The 17,033-nt window shown below is 39.0% G+C and overlaps 1 protein-coding gene across 4 annotated transcripts in view; it reads right to left on the reverse strand.

The window, feature by feature from the left end:
• The window catches only part of PCCA (propionyl-CoA carboxylase subunit alpha), a 403,439-nt gene that overhangs the window by 327,654 nt on the left and 58,752 nt on the right, over positions 1-17,033 (reverse strand). For all 4 annotated transcript variants that reach the window (XR_003907575.1, XM_029936479.1, XM_029936480.1 and 1 more), the window contains exons 5-6: positions 10,605-10,718; positions 8,720-8,773 (exon numbers count right to left, since the gene is read on the reverse strand). Coding sequence is in view for 3 of the 4 variants with exons in the window: in XM_029936479.1 (XP_029792339.1) it covers positions 8,720-8,773; positions 10,605-10,718 (168 nt within the window). In the remaining variant the exon portion in view is untranslated. The remainder of the gene's footprint in view (positions 1-8,719; positions 8,774-10,604; positions 10,719-17,033) is intronic.

Genomic DNA, 17,033 nt, shown 5'->3' on the forward strand with positions numbered 1-17,033 from the left:
GCCCAAGGGCTCCATCCCGGGAACCGTGAGATCATGAGCTGAGCCAAAATCAAGAGGTGGATGCTCACCCGGATGAGCCACCCCAGGCGCCTGTACAACCACAGCATCTCTACATTTTACATGAAACGGTGTAATATTACCTCTAAGTAGACAATATGAAGTCAAGCATATGTATTGTAATCCCTAGAAAAACCACTAAAAACTGTAAAAGGTCTAAGAGGTCAATTTAAATGGAATTCCAAAAATTAATATAATCCAAAGAAGACAGGAAAGGAAAACAGAAGGGAAAAAAAAGACGACCACCAGAAAACAAAATGGCAGCCATAAATCCAGTCACACTAGTAATGTATCAAATGTTAATAAATTTTGCTGGAATTGCATATTGAAGATGGTTACACAATTCCATGACAATACTAAAAAAGTGTGGATTTGTTTATTTCAAAAGGGTAAATGTTAGGACCTGGGAATTATATCTCAGTAAAGCTATTATTAAAGAAAATAAGGCAAAGCATTTGGGTGGTTCAGTCAGTTAAGCATCTGACTCTTAATTTTTGGCTCAGGTCATTATGTCACAGTTCATAAGATCAAGCCACACGTTGAGCTCCATTTTCAGCTCTCCAATGGCCATGGAGCCTACTTAAAATTCTCTCTCTCTGTCTCTCTCTCTCCCCTCCCCCCTACTTATACTCGAAGGAAGAAAGGAAGGAAGGAAGGAAGGAAGGAAATAAGGCAAACCAAAAAACCTTAATTGTCTAAACACTACAATTTTAAAAATATATAGATTATTAGGATGAATTTTTTTTAACATTTATTTATTTTTGAGAGAGTAGGACACAGCAGGAGCAGGGGAGGGGCAGAGAAAGGAGACGACACAGAATCCAAAGCAGGCTCCAGGCTCTGAGCAACCATTAAGCACAGAGCCTAACATAAGGCTCACACCCACGGACTGTGAGATCATGACCTGAGCTGAAGTCGGACGCTCAACTGACTAAGCCAGCCGGGTGCCCCTAGGATGATTTTAAAAGCATGACCCACGTACACACTGGCTACAAGAGACATGATTTCAATATAAAGAGTCAGATGAAGAACTATATACTGGGCAAACTGTAAGCATAAGACACTTGGGAATCTTTACACATTAAGCAACCCACCTAAGATCACATCCCTACAAAGTGGCAGAACAAGAATTTTAACTCTTGATTCCAGACTGTGCTAATAACTGCAAGGAGACAGTAAAGACTTAGGGGAGAAGGAAAGCTCATAGTATAAAACTCAAGCTATTTTAACTAAGCAAAGAGTAGGAAATCCCAACCTCATCAAATCCTAGATTCTTTTTTTTTTAAATGTATATTTTTGAGAGAGCACAAGAGTGGGGAGGGGCAGAGAGAGGGAGACACAGAATCCAAAATAGGCTCCAGGCTTTGAGCTGTCAGCACAGAGCCTGAAGAGGGGGCTTGAACCCACTAACTGTGAGATCATCACCTGCACCAGTTTGACACTTAACCACTTTGGACACAACCAACTGAGCCACCCAGGCGTCCTTCAAATCCCAGATACTTAGCCTTCCTATTGAAGGCATCCCCAAATCCCACAAACCCATATGAATTTGCGTTGTCTACACCCTTAGAAATGTCCCTAAAAATAAAGGAGGATTTCTCCTTTTCAAGTATCCACGTCAGAGCATTTCTATTCAAATCTTCAAATTCTTCAACAAATATTCTAGAAGGTAAACTCTAATCCAACATGCAGGAAAAGAAACATAAGGGTTTTATGAAGTTACTTTCATAGGTTTTCATAAATTCTGAACATGACATTTAAGAGTCACAATTACAAACATACTATAAAACTGTCAGAAGCAAAGAGTTGCCAAACTTTCTCCTCTAAATCCATGGAGACCATATTAATTCAATTTAAGAATATGATGGTGCAGGGGGCTACTGCATGGCTCAGTCGGTTGAGTGTCCAACTTCAGCTCAGGTCATGATCTCACAGTTTCTGAGTTCAAGCCCCACATCAGGCTCGCTGCTGTCATCCTGGAGCCTGCTCCAAATCATCTATCCCCTTCTCCCTCTGCCCCTCCCCCACTTGTGCTCTTTGTCTCAAAAATAAATAAAAAGCATTAAAATATGTATATGTATTTTACAAATGTATATATACATATGTATATCACAGAGCAGTAAAAGGTATCAGTGACTATACTACAGCTCTACTAGCTCTTTCAAAAACGTATAAAGTGAGCAAATCCAAGTGAAGATAGTTACTTTCACTGGGGTCCAAGATCACAAGATCAGAAAAACACAAGAAACAGCTATTATCAGACCTTAAAAATGGCACACCAATAGAGGGAAAGAATGGAGCAAAATGAAAAGAGCCTCCATCAATGCCAAAAATAGGCCCCAGCCAATGCTATCTTTTCAGGGGAGAAAAAAAAAATCACTACCAACCCAGTCAAGTTTCAATCCATCTTCAAAGCGGTTTGGAACATTTACTGAGTATGGAATTTATAATGTTTGCTACAAACTATACTCTCATTTACTAGCTATGTGACACTGGGCAAGGCATTTACTTCTGAGGTGATTTCTTTTCTTAAAACCAAGGATGACGACGACACAACATAGCTTGTCAGGAAGACTAAGAATGGCTCCAGTGTACACGAAGGTGGCGCTCCATACCTATTTTTAAAATCCTGGGAGAAGGCAAGGAATATTCTGTGCCACTTCTTTTCTCATAAACAAAATCCTGCTTTGGCAAATAAGAGTACCCTACATGACAAATTTATAGCAAAATTCTCACACACTCACACACACTCAGTCCAGAAGACTAAAAATATAGTTGCAGTGGTAGCTCCTAGGGATTTAAACTGGGGGCTGGGATCAGAGGTTCACAGATGGAAAAAATCTTCTCTCCCAACATAAACATGTGACTTAAAGTTAAGATTTTACATTCTCAACAATGTTTTAATTTTAAGATAATAAAATCAAAGAGCTATGTCCAAAATGGAAATTCTACTGTTAAGAAAACATATATAATTAAAACTAGATATCTACAAAATACACCGCAGTAACATTTACCAACTTTCTTAAGCAATGATGTAAATTTCAACAGTCGTGCACAAAACATACTTCTGTCAGTTACCCAGATCACCGCCCACATACAGATAAAATCAGAGTTATAAACAATTCTGGACTTGCAAGGTTTAAGCCTCTCCTTTTTCCTCCTACTTAAAAAAAAAGTTGTCTCCTTTTGTTGGATACCATTTAACAGGATAAGGAATATAACTGTTCAAAAACAGTGAGGAGATGTCATTTATATAAAGAACTTAGCACAGGGTCCAGTACTGCCAGGCAAATCACCTTAATCTTTATAACTGTTAATAATTACTTTAGTAGAGAAGAGAGCTGTTGAAGAGCATTTAGGACAATGATAGAGTTGAAGTTAGTGCTTTGGGGAAATTAATCTGGTAGTTTTCATCTGTATTTTGTGAGTTTAAATTTTTTTTTCCTGTTGGGATTAATAGTTTCATAGAATCATATCATACTGCTGTATACCTGTGCATTATATATAATTTAGTTTACAAACTACTATGACCCATGACTCCATCATTCATGAACCACTGAAACCGGATGTTATGAACTCTGTATAATGAAAGGAAAACAATGACTCAGGTACAGCGATCTGCCCAGAGTCACACTACACTAGTAGTAAGAGAGTTAGGATTTGACATTCATTGGCTGACTTTCAGGTACAGAGCACTTGAAATAAAAACCACTGTGCCCTAGTTAGGTAAGCTGGAAAGAGTGAGAGCATCAAAGAGAAGCCAAACAGTGAAGACCAAATCACTGTGGTCGACTTAGCCAAAGCCCATAGAAATCTTTCCCCGCAGTTTACAATAATACCAGTAGCACATGGTCAGTCTGTAGAAAAATGACTGTTATATAGCTAGAAACTTGGAAGACAGCATTTTGCTAGGTCCACCCTTTTTCTTCACGCATGAGATTATAATCCATGGTGTATGATTAGAGTTAAGAAGTGTGTTGTAAGTGCTTTGTAACTAATGCTAAGATTCTGAAGTTAGCAAGTTAGCCGATAGTTTCTTTTAACACTATTTTTGTTCTTAAAATAGTAAATTTAAAGTGATTCATAGGATACTCTACTCACTTGCAGATGTAAAAAGAACATATACATTTTAAATTGTGATAAATAGTAATCAATTTCTAGCAAAAAAAAAAGCCTACAATACTTTACATTCACAAGAACAAGACAATTTTCCTGTATGCTTGCCTACACAGGGTATTACTGCTAGTTTTTAAATTGTTGGTAAATCCAATGGATAGAAAAATGACATCTCATCACTGTTTTTGAATAGTAATATTCCTTATCCTGTTAAAAGGTGTCCAATGACAGGAGACAAAAGAATATGATCATCAAAACTGAAGTGCTTGCTCCCTGCAGAGCACTGTGGATAAAACTCACCACTGATATTCATGCACACACGTATCTTTTAAATACATGGGTAAGACCCAAACATGAAACACAAATTATTAAATCTAACATATAAATTTCTCATAAAGCTAATCACTGTAATTTGTAATGTTATGCTTTACTAAAATAAATCACTAAAATATATATGTGCACATACATATCTTAGAAAAATAAAAACACAATAAAATCTTTTTTAAATATGTATTTCATTTTTATTTATTTTTTAGAGAGAGACAAAGTGTGAGTGGGGAAGGGCAGAGAGAAGGGGAGACAGAAAATCCGAAGCAGGCTCCAGGATCTAAGCTGTCAGCACAGAGCTCAATGCAGAGCTTGAACCCATGAACTGTGAGATCATGACCTGAGCCAAAGTCAGATACTAAACCAACTGAGCCCCCCACACGCCGCTGAAATCTCTTTAAACTATTACCTCCTTTTCCCAGGAGCAGGTAGTTTTATTATTCAAAGTTCTTTTTTTTTTTTATGGTTATTTTTGAGAGAGAGAGAGAGAGCGAGCGAGCGAGCGAGCGAGCGAGCAGGGGAGGGACAGAGAGAAAGGAAGACACAGAATCTGAAGCAGGCTCCAGGCTCTGAGCTATTAGCACAGAGCCCGACATGGAGTTCAAACCCATGAACTGCCAAGATCATGACTTGAGCCGAAGTCCGACACTTAACTGACCAAGCCAAGGCACCCCTCAAAACTCTTCCATAAACTAAAAGAATTTATTTTCTTAATTCTAACAGTCCTCAGAGCCTCCTATCTGTTTTTACTGCTCAGAATACAAGTTGCCCAGAAGGGAAATACAGAATGAAACACATTTTGGAAATAAAATCTGTTGGCTCAGCACATAAAAATTACTGAAAAAGACTGAAATTTCTTCATGAGGGTCATTTGTAGCTTTGGTTTTTTCCAGGATTTAAGCAAAAACAGGTATGCTTTGGTTTAAATCAGGTACAATAGGGATGCTGGGTAATCTGACCTGACGCATGTAAATTAAGAATAAAGAATAGTGGTCACCAGTACCCGTAAATATACTCCCACACAAAGAGGCCTAAATGAAGGCTGTTACTAAAAAAAAAATTAGTCTTGGAAAAAAACTTACAAAGTTTAATATGCTCTTACATTTTATTTATTGTATATTTTCTAATGTTTATAAAAACAACAATGTATCACATAAAGCACAACTAGTTTTTCTATAAGCAAAATAAATATGCTTTGCACAGCAATTTAGAAAAACAGAACTAGGGGTTCCTGAGTGGCTCAGTCGGTTGAGCATCTGACTCATGATTTCTACTCAGGTCATGATCTCACAGTTTGTGAGATCTAGCCTTGCATCAGGCTCTGCACTGACATTGAGGAGCATGCTTGGGATTTTCTCTCTCACTCAAAATAAACAAACATTTTTTTAAAAGACAGTAAAAAAACGCAACTAGAAAACAATGGGGGGGAACCTCCATATTTGATTAAATTTCAAACATAAACTATGGTATTATAATAAAGCAAACTCCACAGTATTCAACTTAAAAAAAAAATTCCAGGGTTGCCTGGGTGGCTCAATCACTTGGAACATCCAACTTAGCTCAGGTCATGATCTCACAGTTCATGAGTTCAAACCCCTCACTAGGTTTGCTGCTATCAGCACAGAGTCTGCTTTGTATCCTCTGCCCCCTTCTCTCTTAGCCTTCCTTCCATTCATGCTCTCTCAAAAATGAACAAACATTTAAAAAAAAATTTCCATCTTCTTGCCAAAGTCACCACCACCAACATAGTAATCTATCACCACTACACTGTAAATCAGATTTCTAAGAATATATTCAATTTGAGATAGTAACTATTGAATTTCAATGTCTCGTCACCAATCATACAAAGTTCATATGGCCTGACAAAATCAGCAGATAATTTCATTTCAATGCTATATTATTTTTTATGGAACTTACCAACTATAAATAGATATTCCAAAAGGAGCATTTTAAATAGCACACTCCAATGGGAAAAGATTTTAATGCTAGAAAAATTATATCCCAAAAAGAATCTTGCCATGATGCACCAAAAAAACAAAAAACAAACAAACAAAAAAAACCAGGGCTAGTTAACACTACCTGCGTATTTTTGTAGTGAGCCAAAACATGGCAACACTGGCTTCTAGCTATAAAACAGTCTTTTCTGTGGTGGAGAGAAAGTTTTCTTGCAGGTTACTGTTTTGTTATGTTTAATCTAGTAATTATTTAATCTTTAGAATAAAAAACAAAAGGGAAACAGAGATTGATAAGACCAAGTCTCTCATCTTAAGAGGAGATTAAAATAAAATATGGTACAGGAACAACTTTAATATGGAAAGTGGTGTATCAAACAAGACACCAAAAAATAAATAAACAAATAACAAGATGTCTTAGAAAACAGAGAAAAGAGATTACTTCTCACCAGAAGGGCATGGAAACTATGCTGACAGAAGTAACATGTGAGCCGTGCCTTTCAGGACAGGCAGCAGTTGGAAATGTGGGCGAGGACGGGTATGTCCACAGGGCAAAGAGTGATGACAAGAACAGAACATGAAAGAACCAGCCATGTCTGAGAATGGCACTGTGGTTTTGGCTGAGGCATAGTATTAACAAAGGGAAATGGAGATTAGAAAGAAACTTAGTGAGAAAGGAAGATGGTCATTCACATATTCTACCCTCTTCACTCTAACGTGAAACCCCTGATGGAAATAACCTTCATTTCAGGTGAATGTGAACTTCTTTACAATATTTTCTTCCCTAAACTGAAGTCATTTGTGGACTTATTTTCCACAACATGGCTGTGAGCCCCTCATGAGCAAGACATACATCTGAAGCCTTTTTATATTCTTCTCAAATACCTTAAACATAGCACACAACCATTGTCTTTAATGATTGAATGTACGATGAACACACTGGCCGTGTCATTTAATTTCTCTGAGATCCAGATATCTACACCAAGAGTTGGCAAATTTCTACTACAAAGGGCCATACAGTAAATATGCAGGTTTTACACATTGCAGGCTATTTGGTCTCTGCTATAGCTAAACAACTCTGCTGATATAAACCCAAAGCACCCACAGACATCACATACATGAATGAGTGTGGCTATGTGCCAATAAAATTGAATTTACAGAACCAGGCGGCAGGCGGCATTAGGCCAATGGACCATGGTTTAGAGACTCCTCATCTACCCAAACTTGCATCTAGTACATTATATTGTAAAAGCACATTCATAGGTATTATATTCATATCACTTTTGACATAACGACACAACTCAGCCAAAATTTCAGGCAAGAGGCTAACAAAAAAGAATAGAAGTGAGTAAGTGTGGATATGCTGTATAAAATCTGGTAACTCTGGACCTCTGACTGCTTCTACCTCATCTGCCCTCTCCAGGCACCTGTTACCATTGGCTATCTGCATCACCTTACATCACAACTGCATCAGGCCTCAGTTTAATCTTTAGGCCCTAGTTTTTAATCAATCAATCAGTTAAAATAGATCATTCTACACTAGAACTCTAGGATCTTATAAAAACTGTCCAAATTATTATTTTATGGATTTTAAGTCAAAATTTCATCTAGAAAATTATATTCATAAATAATTCTGAATCCGTGAAAGAACAAAATATAAACATTTCACAGAAACAAAGTATAACATATTAGAATAGTAAATTAAGATACCTCTTGGGATAACTGATCCAATGAGCTTTTTGAAACATTCAAAACCTCAGTTTAGCATCTGAGTACTAAGTTTTCAGTACCATCTTGACTGTTGTTCAATTCACCTAACCAAGGTGGTAATATCTGGAAAAGACTTGGGCCATACAAAAATCCTTTCCCAAAACAGATATTTGATCTTAAATATCACAATATGCAATGATAAGGGAAATAAATAGAATCTTACTTCCGGCTTGCAGTCCATGCTTGTGTTATAATAGTAAATCATTGGACACCTTGACATAGTTAGCTACAAATCTGAAGGATTGAATTTTTAAGAAGTCCATAAAGTATATGACAAAATTGGTGTCATTAGTTAGATATAAAGGTGATTTCATAACTCTTCCACTTTTATTATTCAAACCAAGATCTGGGTTACAGAACAAAAACTCTTCACTTTTTACAAATAAGTTTCAAAGAATTGATGGGTCAATTAAAATTCTATGAATTCATCACTACTCACACCATTATGCTGCTTTCTGAGAGAGAAGTCAACAGATTCTAGTTCATTACAAACTTACCAGACATTTGGCAAATTCTTTGTTTTCCGAAAGGAATCCATAACCTGGATGTACCTTAGAAATGAAAACAAAACACCTTCAATTTTACAAAAAATTTCACAAAGCCTTTAATAAGCAACATAGCACATTATTGTACTTTTAGTTCAAGGGCCTTGAGTAAGGTTACTTCTCCTAAATACTGGCAGCTCCAACTCACACTTCTGAGTACAGACCAAAATGGCAAGAAACTGCCTAGGCAACATTCCTGTGCAGCACACTACCTTTGTCCTAACCACAGTCAGGACCATTGACCTACACATTTGCCTATACATCTACACCTGACTATGCTATGCAACACGACCCAAACTCTCCCTACTTCTTCTGAGGCTGCCTTTAGCCACAAGCATGGAGAAATTTCTAATGGCTGGTGGGTCAAAAAACAAGGTTAAATGAAACCATTTACAAGATAGATGAAAAACTCCTCATTCCCCTTTCTTCACAATCCCAAGAACTACTGCTTTCCAAAACACTGGGTAAGCCAACTAATGCCTTTTAATCCTAGTAACGTGAATATACTCAACCACTACTCAATGAGCAGTTTGCTGTCAAATCTCCCTAAAATCAAAGACCGGTTTTACTTTTGCTTTGAACTCTGAAATGTTTTATGCTAACGTGTACTCTTCTTTCCCTCCTTGGCCCAGCCCATTTAGCCATTCACACCCACTTTATGCAATCCTCTCTCACAAGCCACATTGCTATAATTTAAGTTCTACCGTCCTATCCGACCAAACTGGCCAAACAAATTCCGTCACTCTATCACTGGTCAGTATTGAATGCATTTCCAACAAAACAAGCCTACTAGAAGGAAAGTCAAATGTTTGAAGAAGCCAATATCATAATCTAGAAATAGCTACACATCTGAGATTTTGAAATGCTTTGTGAAGATGGTACAGAATTGAAGCAACTGCATCATAGAAAAAGCTTCACTCCATCAACTGCATTTTACAGAAACATTTAATGAAAGATTGCATTCTGACAAGCTGTCGTTACAAGGTTAAGAGCTTTACCTTCATTACCGCTGATAATAAACTGCAAACATCTATAATATGGGTTCATGAATTTAGTTTTTTACTTAAACATGTATCTTACTAAAACATTTCTTTCAAAAGACATGTGAGCACTAATTGAAGCACTCCAGGCTAATTGCTGGTGTTGGTTGTTTCCATCCAATTTCAGAGATGACTTGGAGTAGTTTGCAACATTATAGATAATTAGTTCTCTGATATGAAACACATACACCCCGCCAACAACAAAACACTAACCCTAATATCAGAAACCAGTTTTTTTCCCTGGATTCCACCCCATTCAAACAGAATTGGAAATGGAAAGTATTATTTATTTCTCCATGAAAGTTAAGTGTATTCCACTGACATTATCAAACTGAAATAATTACCAATTGCATAGTTTTTATTTCTGGAAGTGTAACCAGGTGTACTAATGGTAAAATGATTAAAGGAGAATTTAAACCAGAATCTTTTGGATCCTACTTATAATACAGACTTTTTTCCTTAATCTTCTTATTACACTGAAAGAGTTAATACTCAAAACTAATTGGGATTTCTTTTTTTCCCCTCCTAGCAAATTTGGAAATGAACTGAAACTGCTCCCTGGTGTGAAAGCTGAATCCAACAGCCACCTGCAGGATCAGCGACCAACACTGCCAGATGCTACAAAGCCTTTGATTTCCAGTAGCGAATTCGGCCACATTTAACTCGTATGACATGAACTAACTGCAACAGCATTTTCAATCATTCTTTCTTATTTTTTTTTTTTCCTGAATACCAACTCTAGCTTTCTGCTCACTATACGTGAAACAGCTGCAGTAGATAGATTCATTCAGACTCACAGCTTGGGCCCCGGTTTTCTTAATAGCTTCCATGATGGCATCCATGTTGAGGTAGCTTTTAGTGGTGGGAGCTGGGCCAACACAGACAGCCTCGTCCGCCATTTTCACATGAACCTGAAGAGACAAATCTCTGCATTAACAGATACTCCCAGCAAAGAGAACTCCCATCACCTGCAAATATACACAAAACTCCCAATCTGACTGTCTCACATATCTTTCCAATAGTGCACTAAAAAAGAAAAGTGGAACAAAGCAGCTCAGGAAGTACATTCACCATGACTTTCATTTATTACAAGCCTAATCACTGTCTAACCAGATCACTTCCCTGCTAGTCTCTACCAATTTGATTAAATAAAACCCCTGCAAACAGCTTCAGCCCCTTATTTGGTTCATGGGTACATACATCTTGTATCAAATACCACCCTGTTACATGCGGCCAGAACAGCCCCGTATTTTCCTAACAAGCACTCACGCTCAGTTCTAAGCCAGCTCCCCCAGGAAGTGAGGATAATTAAAGGGACTGAATGAAGGATACAGTGAGTGTCCCTGCGAGGGAGCAGGCCAGCACCATGCACAAATTAAAGTTCACAACTAAAGAGTTCAATATCATTACACATGAGCCAGAGAATCTTGACAATCATTTAAATACCCTCACATTTGATCCTCATCCATATTACCTCTACTCCTAGAAGAGCTGATGTGTGTATTAAGTTCTAAGTCTACTCAAAACTTAGGAATATATCCTCCATTTTTAAGCCTACTTTTTTTTAACATTTTAAATATATTTTTGTTTAATTAAGGGTAGCAATTCACTACTTAAAAGACTAACTTATTTACTCTAAAAAGAATGTATTCTTTTAAAATAATAATGAGATTCATGTATCTTTGGAATGGATTTCCCTAACAGTCTTCCAGTTTAAGAAATTTCTGATTAGTTTAAATTTATTTTACAAAGCAGATGCAAAAACTAGAGCACCTGCACATACCTGGACATTTATGAGCCCACCCCCCCCCAAAAGTCTAAGATAGAAAATACTTTTCAGTATTGCTAAGTTATATTCTGCAGTCATGAAGTAATTTTTAAGAAGCACTTTGTTGTTGTTTTTAAGAGAATAAGCAAGCATGCCTGAGCGGGGCAAGGAGGGGGAGAGGAGGAGAAAGGGGGGTAGAGAGAGAGAAAGAGGTAGGGGAGGGAGGAAGAGAATTTTAAGCAGGTTCCATGCTCAGCACAGGGCTCAATCTCCTGAACCACAAGATCATGACCTGAGCCAAAATCAAGAGCCAGACCTTTAACCAACTGAGCCACCCAGGCACCCCAATTTTAAAAACTTTTGAAACTCAGGGCAACTGGCTGGCTCAGTCTGGGAGGTACCTGACTTCAGCTCAGGACATGATCTCACAGTCCATGGGTTTGAGCCCAGCATCAGGCTCTGTGCTGGCAGACCAGAGCCTGCATGGTATTCTCTCTCTCCCTCTCTCTCTGCCACTCCCCTACTTGTGCTCTCTGTCAAATAAACAAATTGAAAAAACTTTTGAAACTCAATTTCAATTTTGTCATTATTGTTGTACTAATAATGCCTGATGTGATTTCACTAGGTTGCTAATACAAAACCAACTACATTCACGCCATGTAATAAGAGCAAGTTCTTACTGCCTGTGATGTCTAGATGGATTTATGTTTCAAGAACATCAGTATATTGAAAAATATAAATTCCTTTTTATATACTTGAATAAATATGCAACAATTGTGGAAAAGTTTAAACAGAACTAATCAATTAAGTAGGATACTGCAGGCTACAAGTTTCAAAGACAAAAATAAAAGATTTTAAGTACAAAGTAAAGCAGTCTTCAGAAACTTTTCCAACAGAAAATTCTTAAAGATTACTTATTTCCTCAAGCATTTAGTTTTATATTTTCAATTTTTTTATTTAAATAGGAGAAAAGTATATGAACTGGCCTTTTACTTTCAAAATAAAAATATAGCAGAACAAAGTGTGTTTTTCAACTTACAGAACTGAAAAAAATCATCCTCCTTGTTAACTTTTTTAGTGATTTTAAAATGGTTTTTTTTTTTTTTTTTTTTTTGAGAGAAAGAGAGAGAGAGAGAGAGCATGAGCAGGGGAGGGTCAGAGAGAGAGGGAAACACAGAATCCGAAGACAGGCTCCAGGCTCTGAGCTGCCAGCACAGAGCCCGACACAGGGCTCGCTCGAACCCACAAACAAGGAGATCATGACCTGAGCCGAAGCCGGATGCTCAACCAACTGAGCCACCCAGGTGCCCCCTTTTTTAGTGACTTTAAAGACTTGGATACAGACAGGTTTAAAATTGCGTCTGAATTTCAAAACTGACTTAGTGGAAATTTTCATGTTAGTCCATTAGAGGCCTTAGATATGCTTGGTCAAAAACACTGTATCTTTATGTTGAGAAGTACACTAGACCAGATCTGAATTAAAGCTTTTAAATACCTTCTAAACTAGTACAGACAGACAGGGAAGACAAGCCGCTCTGAAGATGTTTTGTCACGCTGCAGGCTTTTCAAAGCCTGTCACTCAGGAAGATTTGCAGTCAGGTGGGTGCTCTCCACCATGTCTACGAATACTCGAGTTTTCCCTGGGGTGTCACCCAATGTGAACAAGACATGAGGTAGGACAATGCCAGGATGACAGAATGAAGATTAGACGTGCCCCTTGCCAAGCAGAGCAATGTCTCCATGCAATCTATCAACACTTGAGTTCCCACCAAATCTAACTCCGTTCGTTAACATTACCAACAAGCAAACATCACCCTTAAAGTCTGAAAAGGTAGGGGCGCCTGGGTGGCTCAGTCACTTAAGTGTCCAACTCTTGATTTCAGCTCAGGTCATGATCTCACCGTTTGTGAGTCTAAGCCCCACATCGGGCTCTGCGCTCAGTGTGGAGTCTGCTTGGGATTCATTCTCTCCCCTTCGCTCGCTGCCCTTGCCCTGTTTCTCTCTCTCTCTCTTTCTTTCTCTCTTTCTCTCTCTCTCTCTCTCTCTCTCCCTCCCTCCCTCCCTCTCAAGGAACTCAGTACAGGGCAGTACAGGGCAGAATCCCTAAAGGTAAATGCCCTACTAGATTCTTATATCTTGTCCATGCAAGGGTGAAAGGTCTCTGAATATATGAGCCAATCCAAATATCTTGAATAGCATTAATTTCAGTAATAAGCATCCATTTCTAATAGCCATGCTACTATCCTCTAATGTCACCAATGAAAACCCACTTATTCAAAAATTCAGTCTTCGGGCACCTGAGTGGCTCAATCGATGGGTCCAACTCTTGATTTTGACTCATGGTCATCAGATCAAGCCCCGAGTTAAGCAAGCTCCATGCCCAAGATTCTCCCTCCTTCCCTCCTCCTCTCCTCCTCTCCCTCTCTCTCTCTGCCCCACCTCCCCCATGAGCTCTAAATAAAAAACAATTAAAAACTAATTTAAAAAGAAAATTTAGTCTTGACTGAGATATGGAAAGTTGTAAATGCTTTTTTAAAAGCCATCCCTGGGGGTGTCTGGGTGGCTCAGTTGGTTAAGTGTCCAACTTCAGCTCAGGTCATGATCTCACAGATCATGAGTTCGAGCCCCACGTTGGGCTCTGTGCTGACAGCTCAGAGCCTGGAACCTGCTTCAGATTCTGTGGCTCTCTCTCTCACTCTGCCCCTCCCGTGATCATGATCTGTCCCTGACTCTCAAAAATAAATGTTAAAAAAATGTTTTTAAATAAAAATAAATTTATTTTAAAAAGCCATCCCTGGGAGTGCCCCGGTAGCTCAGTTGGTTAAGCACCCAACTCTGGATTTCAGGTCAGGTCACGATCCTACCGTTCATGAATTCAAGCCCCAAGTTGGGCTCTGTAAAGACAGTGCAAAGCCTGCTTGGGATTCTCTCTCTCCCTCTCTCTCTGCCATTCCCCACTCTCCCTCTCTCTCAAAAATAAACATTAAAATAAAATAAAATAAAATAAATAAAATAAAATAAAATAAATAAAATAAAATAAAATAAGGGGCACCTGGGTGGCTCAGACAGTTAAGCTTCCAACTTTGGCTCAGGTCATAATCTGACTAAATAGAGGGACTAGCATAAATAAAATGAGCTAGACAAGGGTGCCTGAGTTTGCTAAGCATCTGACTCTTGATTTTGTCTCAGGTTATGATCTCCTACTTCATGGGTTCGACCCCTGCATCAGGCTGCTCTGACAGCTCAGTGCCTGGAGCCTTTATCAGATTCTATGTGTCTCTCTCTGCCCCTCCCCCACTTGCATGCTGTCTCAAAAATAAACATTAAAAAATAAATAAATTAAATAAAATAAAAGGCGTCCCTAGATTATTGATTCCCAGGAAAAGGAACTGAGTGGAGCTACAGTATAGTTTAAATGAACACAGAGGTTTATGCCTCTCCATTCTAAAGGTGCTTAAAACAAATTACAGAGGCACCTGAATGGCTCAGTCAGTTAAGTGCCAGAGTCTTGATTTTGGCTCAGGTCATGATCTCATGATTCTAGAGATCTAGCCTTGTGTTGGGCTCTGCACTGAGTGCTCAGAGAGCAGGACAGTGGTGACACTCCTCATGTCTGCTCTTGCGTCCATGTGTAAGGAACTGGCAAGGGCAAGGCAGAAGTGGCCTGCATCACAGTGTATGAAACAGATGTTTTGTCATTGGAACTGAGAAGGGACGTGCTTTTGTCAACACCAAAAAGGATTTTCAAGATTTTGTGGGGGCGCCTGGGTGGCTCAGTCAGTTGAGCATCTGACTTTGGCTCAGGTCATGATCTTGCAGTTCATGGGTTCAAACCCCATGTCTGCTCTGTGACAGCTCGGGAGCCTGGAGCCTGTGTCTCCCCTGGATTCTGTCTCTCTCTCTCTGCTCTTCCTCATTCACGCTCTGTCTCTCTCTCAAAAATGAAAACTTAAAAAAAAAGATTTTATAAAATATTGTGTTGAAGAAGAAGACTGCAGAGATGCAGAAGATGAAATCTACAACCCCAGCAAGTCGGATGAATATAAACACTGTAGGGATTGAGACACTCAGGAAAAGATGAGGACGCTTTCTGTGTGGAGCCTACTTGGGATTCTCTCTCTCTCTCTCTCTCTCTCTGCCCCTCCCTGTTCATGTTCTCTCTCTGAAAATAACAGCATTAAAATCTAAATTACAGGGGTGCCTGGGTGGCTCAGAAGGTTAAGCCTCTGACGTCGGCTCAGGTCATGATCTCACATTCGTGGGTTAGAGCCCCACGTCAGGCTCTGTACTGACAGCTCAGAGCCTGGAGCCTGCTTCCAGTTCTGTGCCTCCCTCTCTCTCTGCCCCTCCCCCTCTCATGCTCTGTCTCTGCCTCAAAACTAAATAAAACGTTAAAAAAAGTTTTAATATATATTTATGTAAATTACAGACATCATACCACTGTGGCAGACCACTACTGGGCCCAAAAACCTTCATTCCCCTCTCTCATGGCACATGACTGTCCAGCTAGAGAAAAGATTCTCAGACTAAGAGTCTTATCATCAGTGAGTAAGTTTGAATCACTGGGATCAGAATGTGAAATGCACCACTTCCAAGTTATCTACAACTTAAACACAAGCTTATTTCTCTGAATTCTGGCCATGTTCTTTCCTTTATTCTGGAACACAGATATTGTGTTAACCAAATTCAACTATGCAAACTAAGGCAACGTCATAGGACAAGGGACAGCAAATTATATTGGGGGTCAAAATCAGCCCAATGTTTGCTTCGGTAAAAGTTTCATGGGAGCAGCGCACCCCTATTCATTCACTTACTGCCTAGGATGTCTTTTGTGTTGGAACTACAAATTTGAGTACTTGGGACAGAGAGCTGAAATATTTACTCTTAGTCTGTCCAGGCAAAGCTTACCCATCCATGTTTTCAGGGATGACAGAGAAAAAAGGCAGCAAGAACCAAAGGCCCTGGGCATCCATGGAAATACACTGGCCTCCCTAACCTAAAATCGCTAAATGTTATGTGAGGGAACATTTGAATGTTGTCTGATTTAAACCACTGTATTTTGTAATATCAGTATCTTTTATTTGTGATAACATCTCAAATATAATCACTACCATAAGCACCAACTTAAATCTGTTTTTTTTTTTTTTTTTTGGTTTATTTCTTTTTGAGAGAGAGAAAGAGACAGAGTATGAGCAGGGGAAGGGCAGGGTGGGCGGGGAGACACAAGATCCAAAGCAGGCTCCAGGTCCTGAGCTACCAGCACAGAGCCCAACACGGGACTCGAACTCACGAAACAGGAGATCATGCCCTGAACCAAAGTCGAACACTTAACTGACTGAGCCACCCAGGCATCCCCAACTTAATTCTTCTTAATGAGAAGAACCAGATTAGTGAACTGGAAATTGTGATTTCATTAGAATATGGCCAGATCGGTCTCAAAGGTTCACCGAGAGGAAAA

Source organism: Suricata suricatta, chromosome 4 (genome assembly GCF_006229205.1).
Source record: "Suricata suricatta isolate VVHF042 chromosome 4, meerkat_22Aug2017_6uvM2_HiC, whole genome shotgun sequence".
Classification (NCBI taxonomy): domain Eukaryota; kingdom Metazoa; phylum Chordata; class Mammalia; order Carnivora; family Herpestidae; genus Suricata; species Suricata suricatta.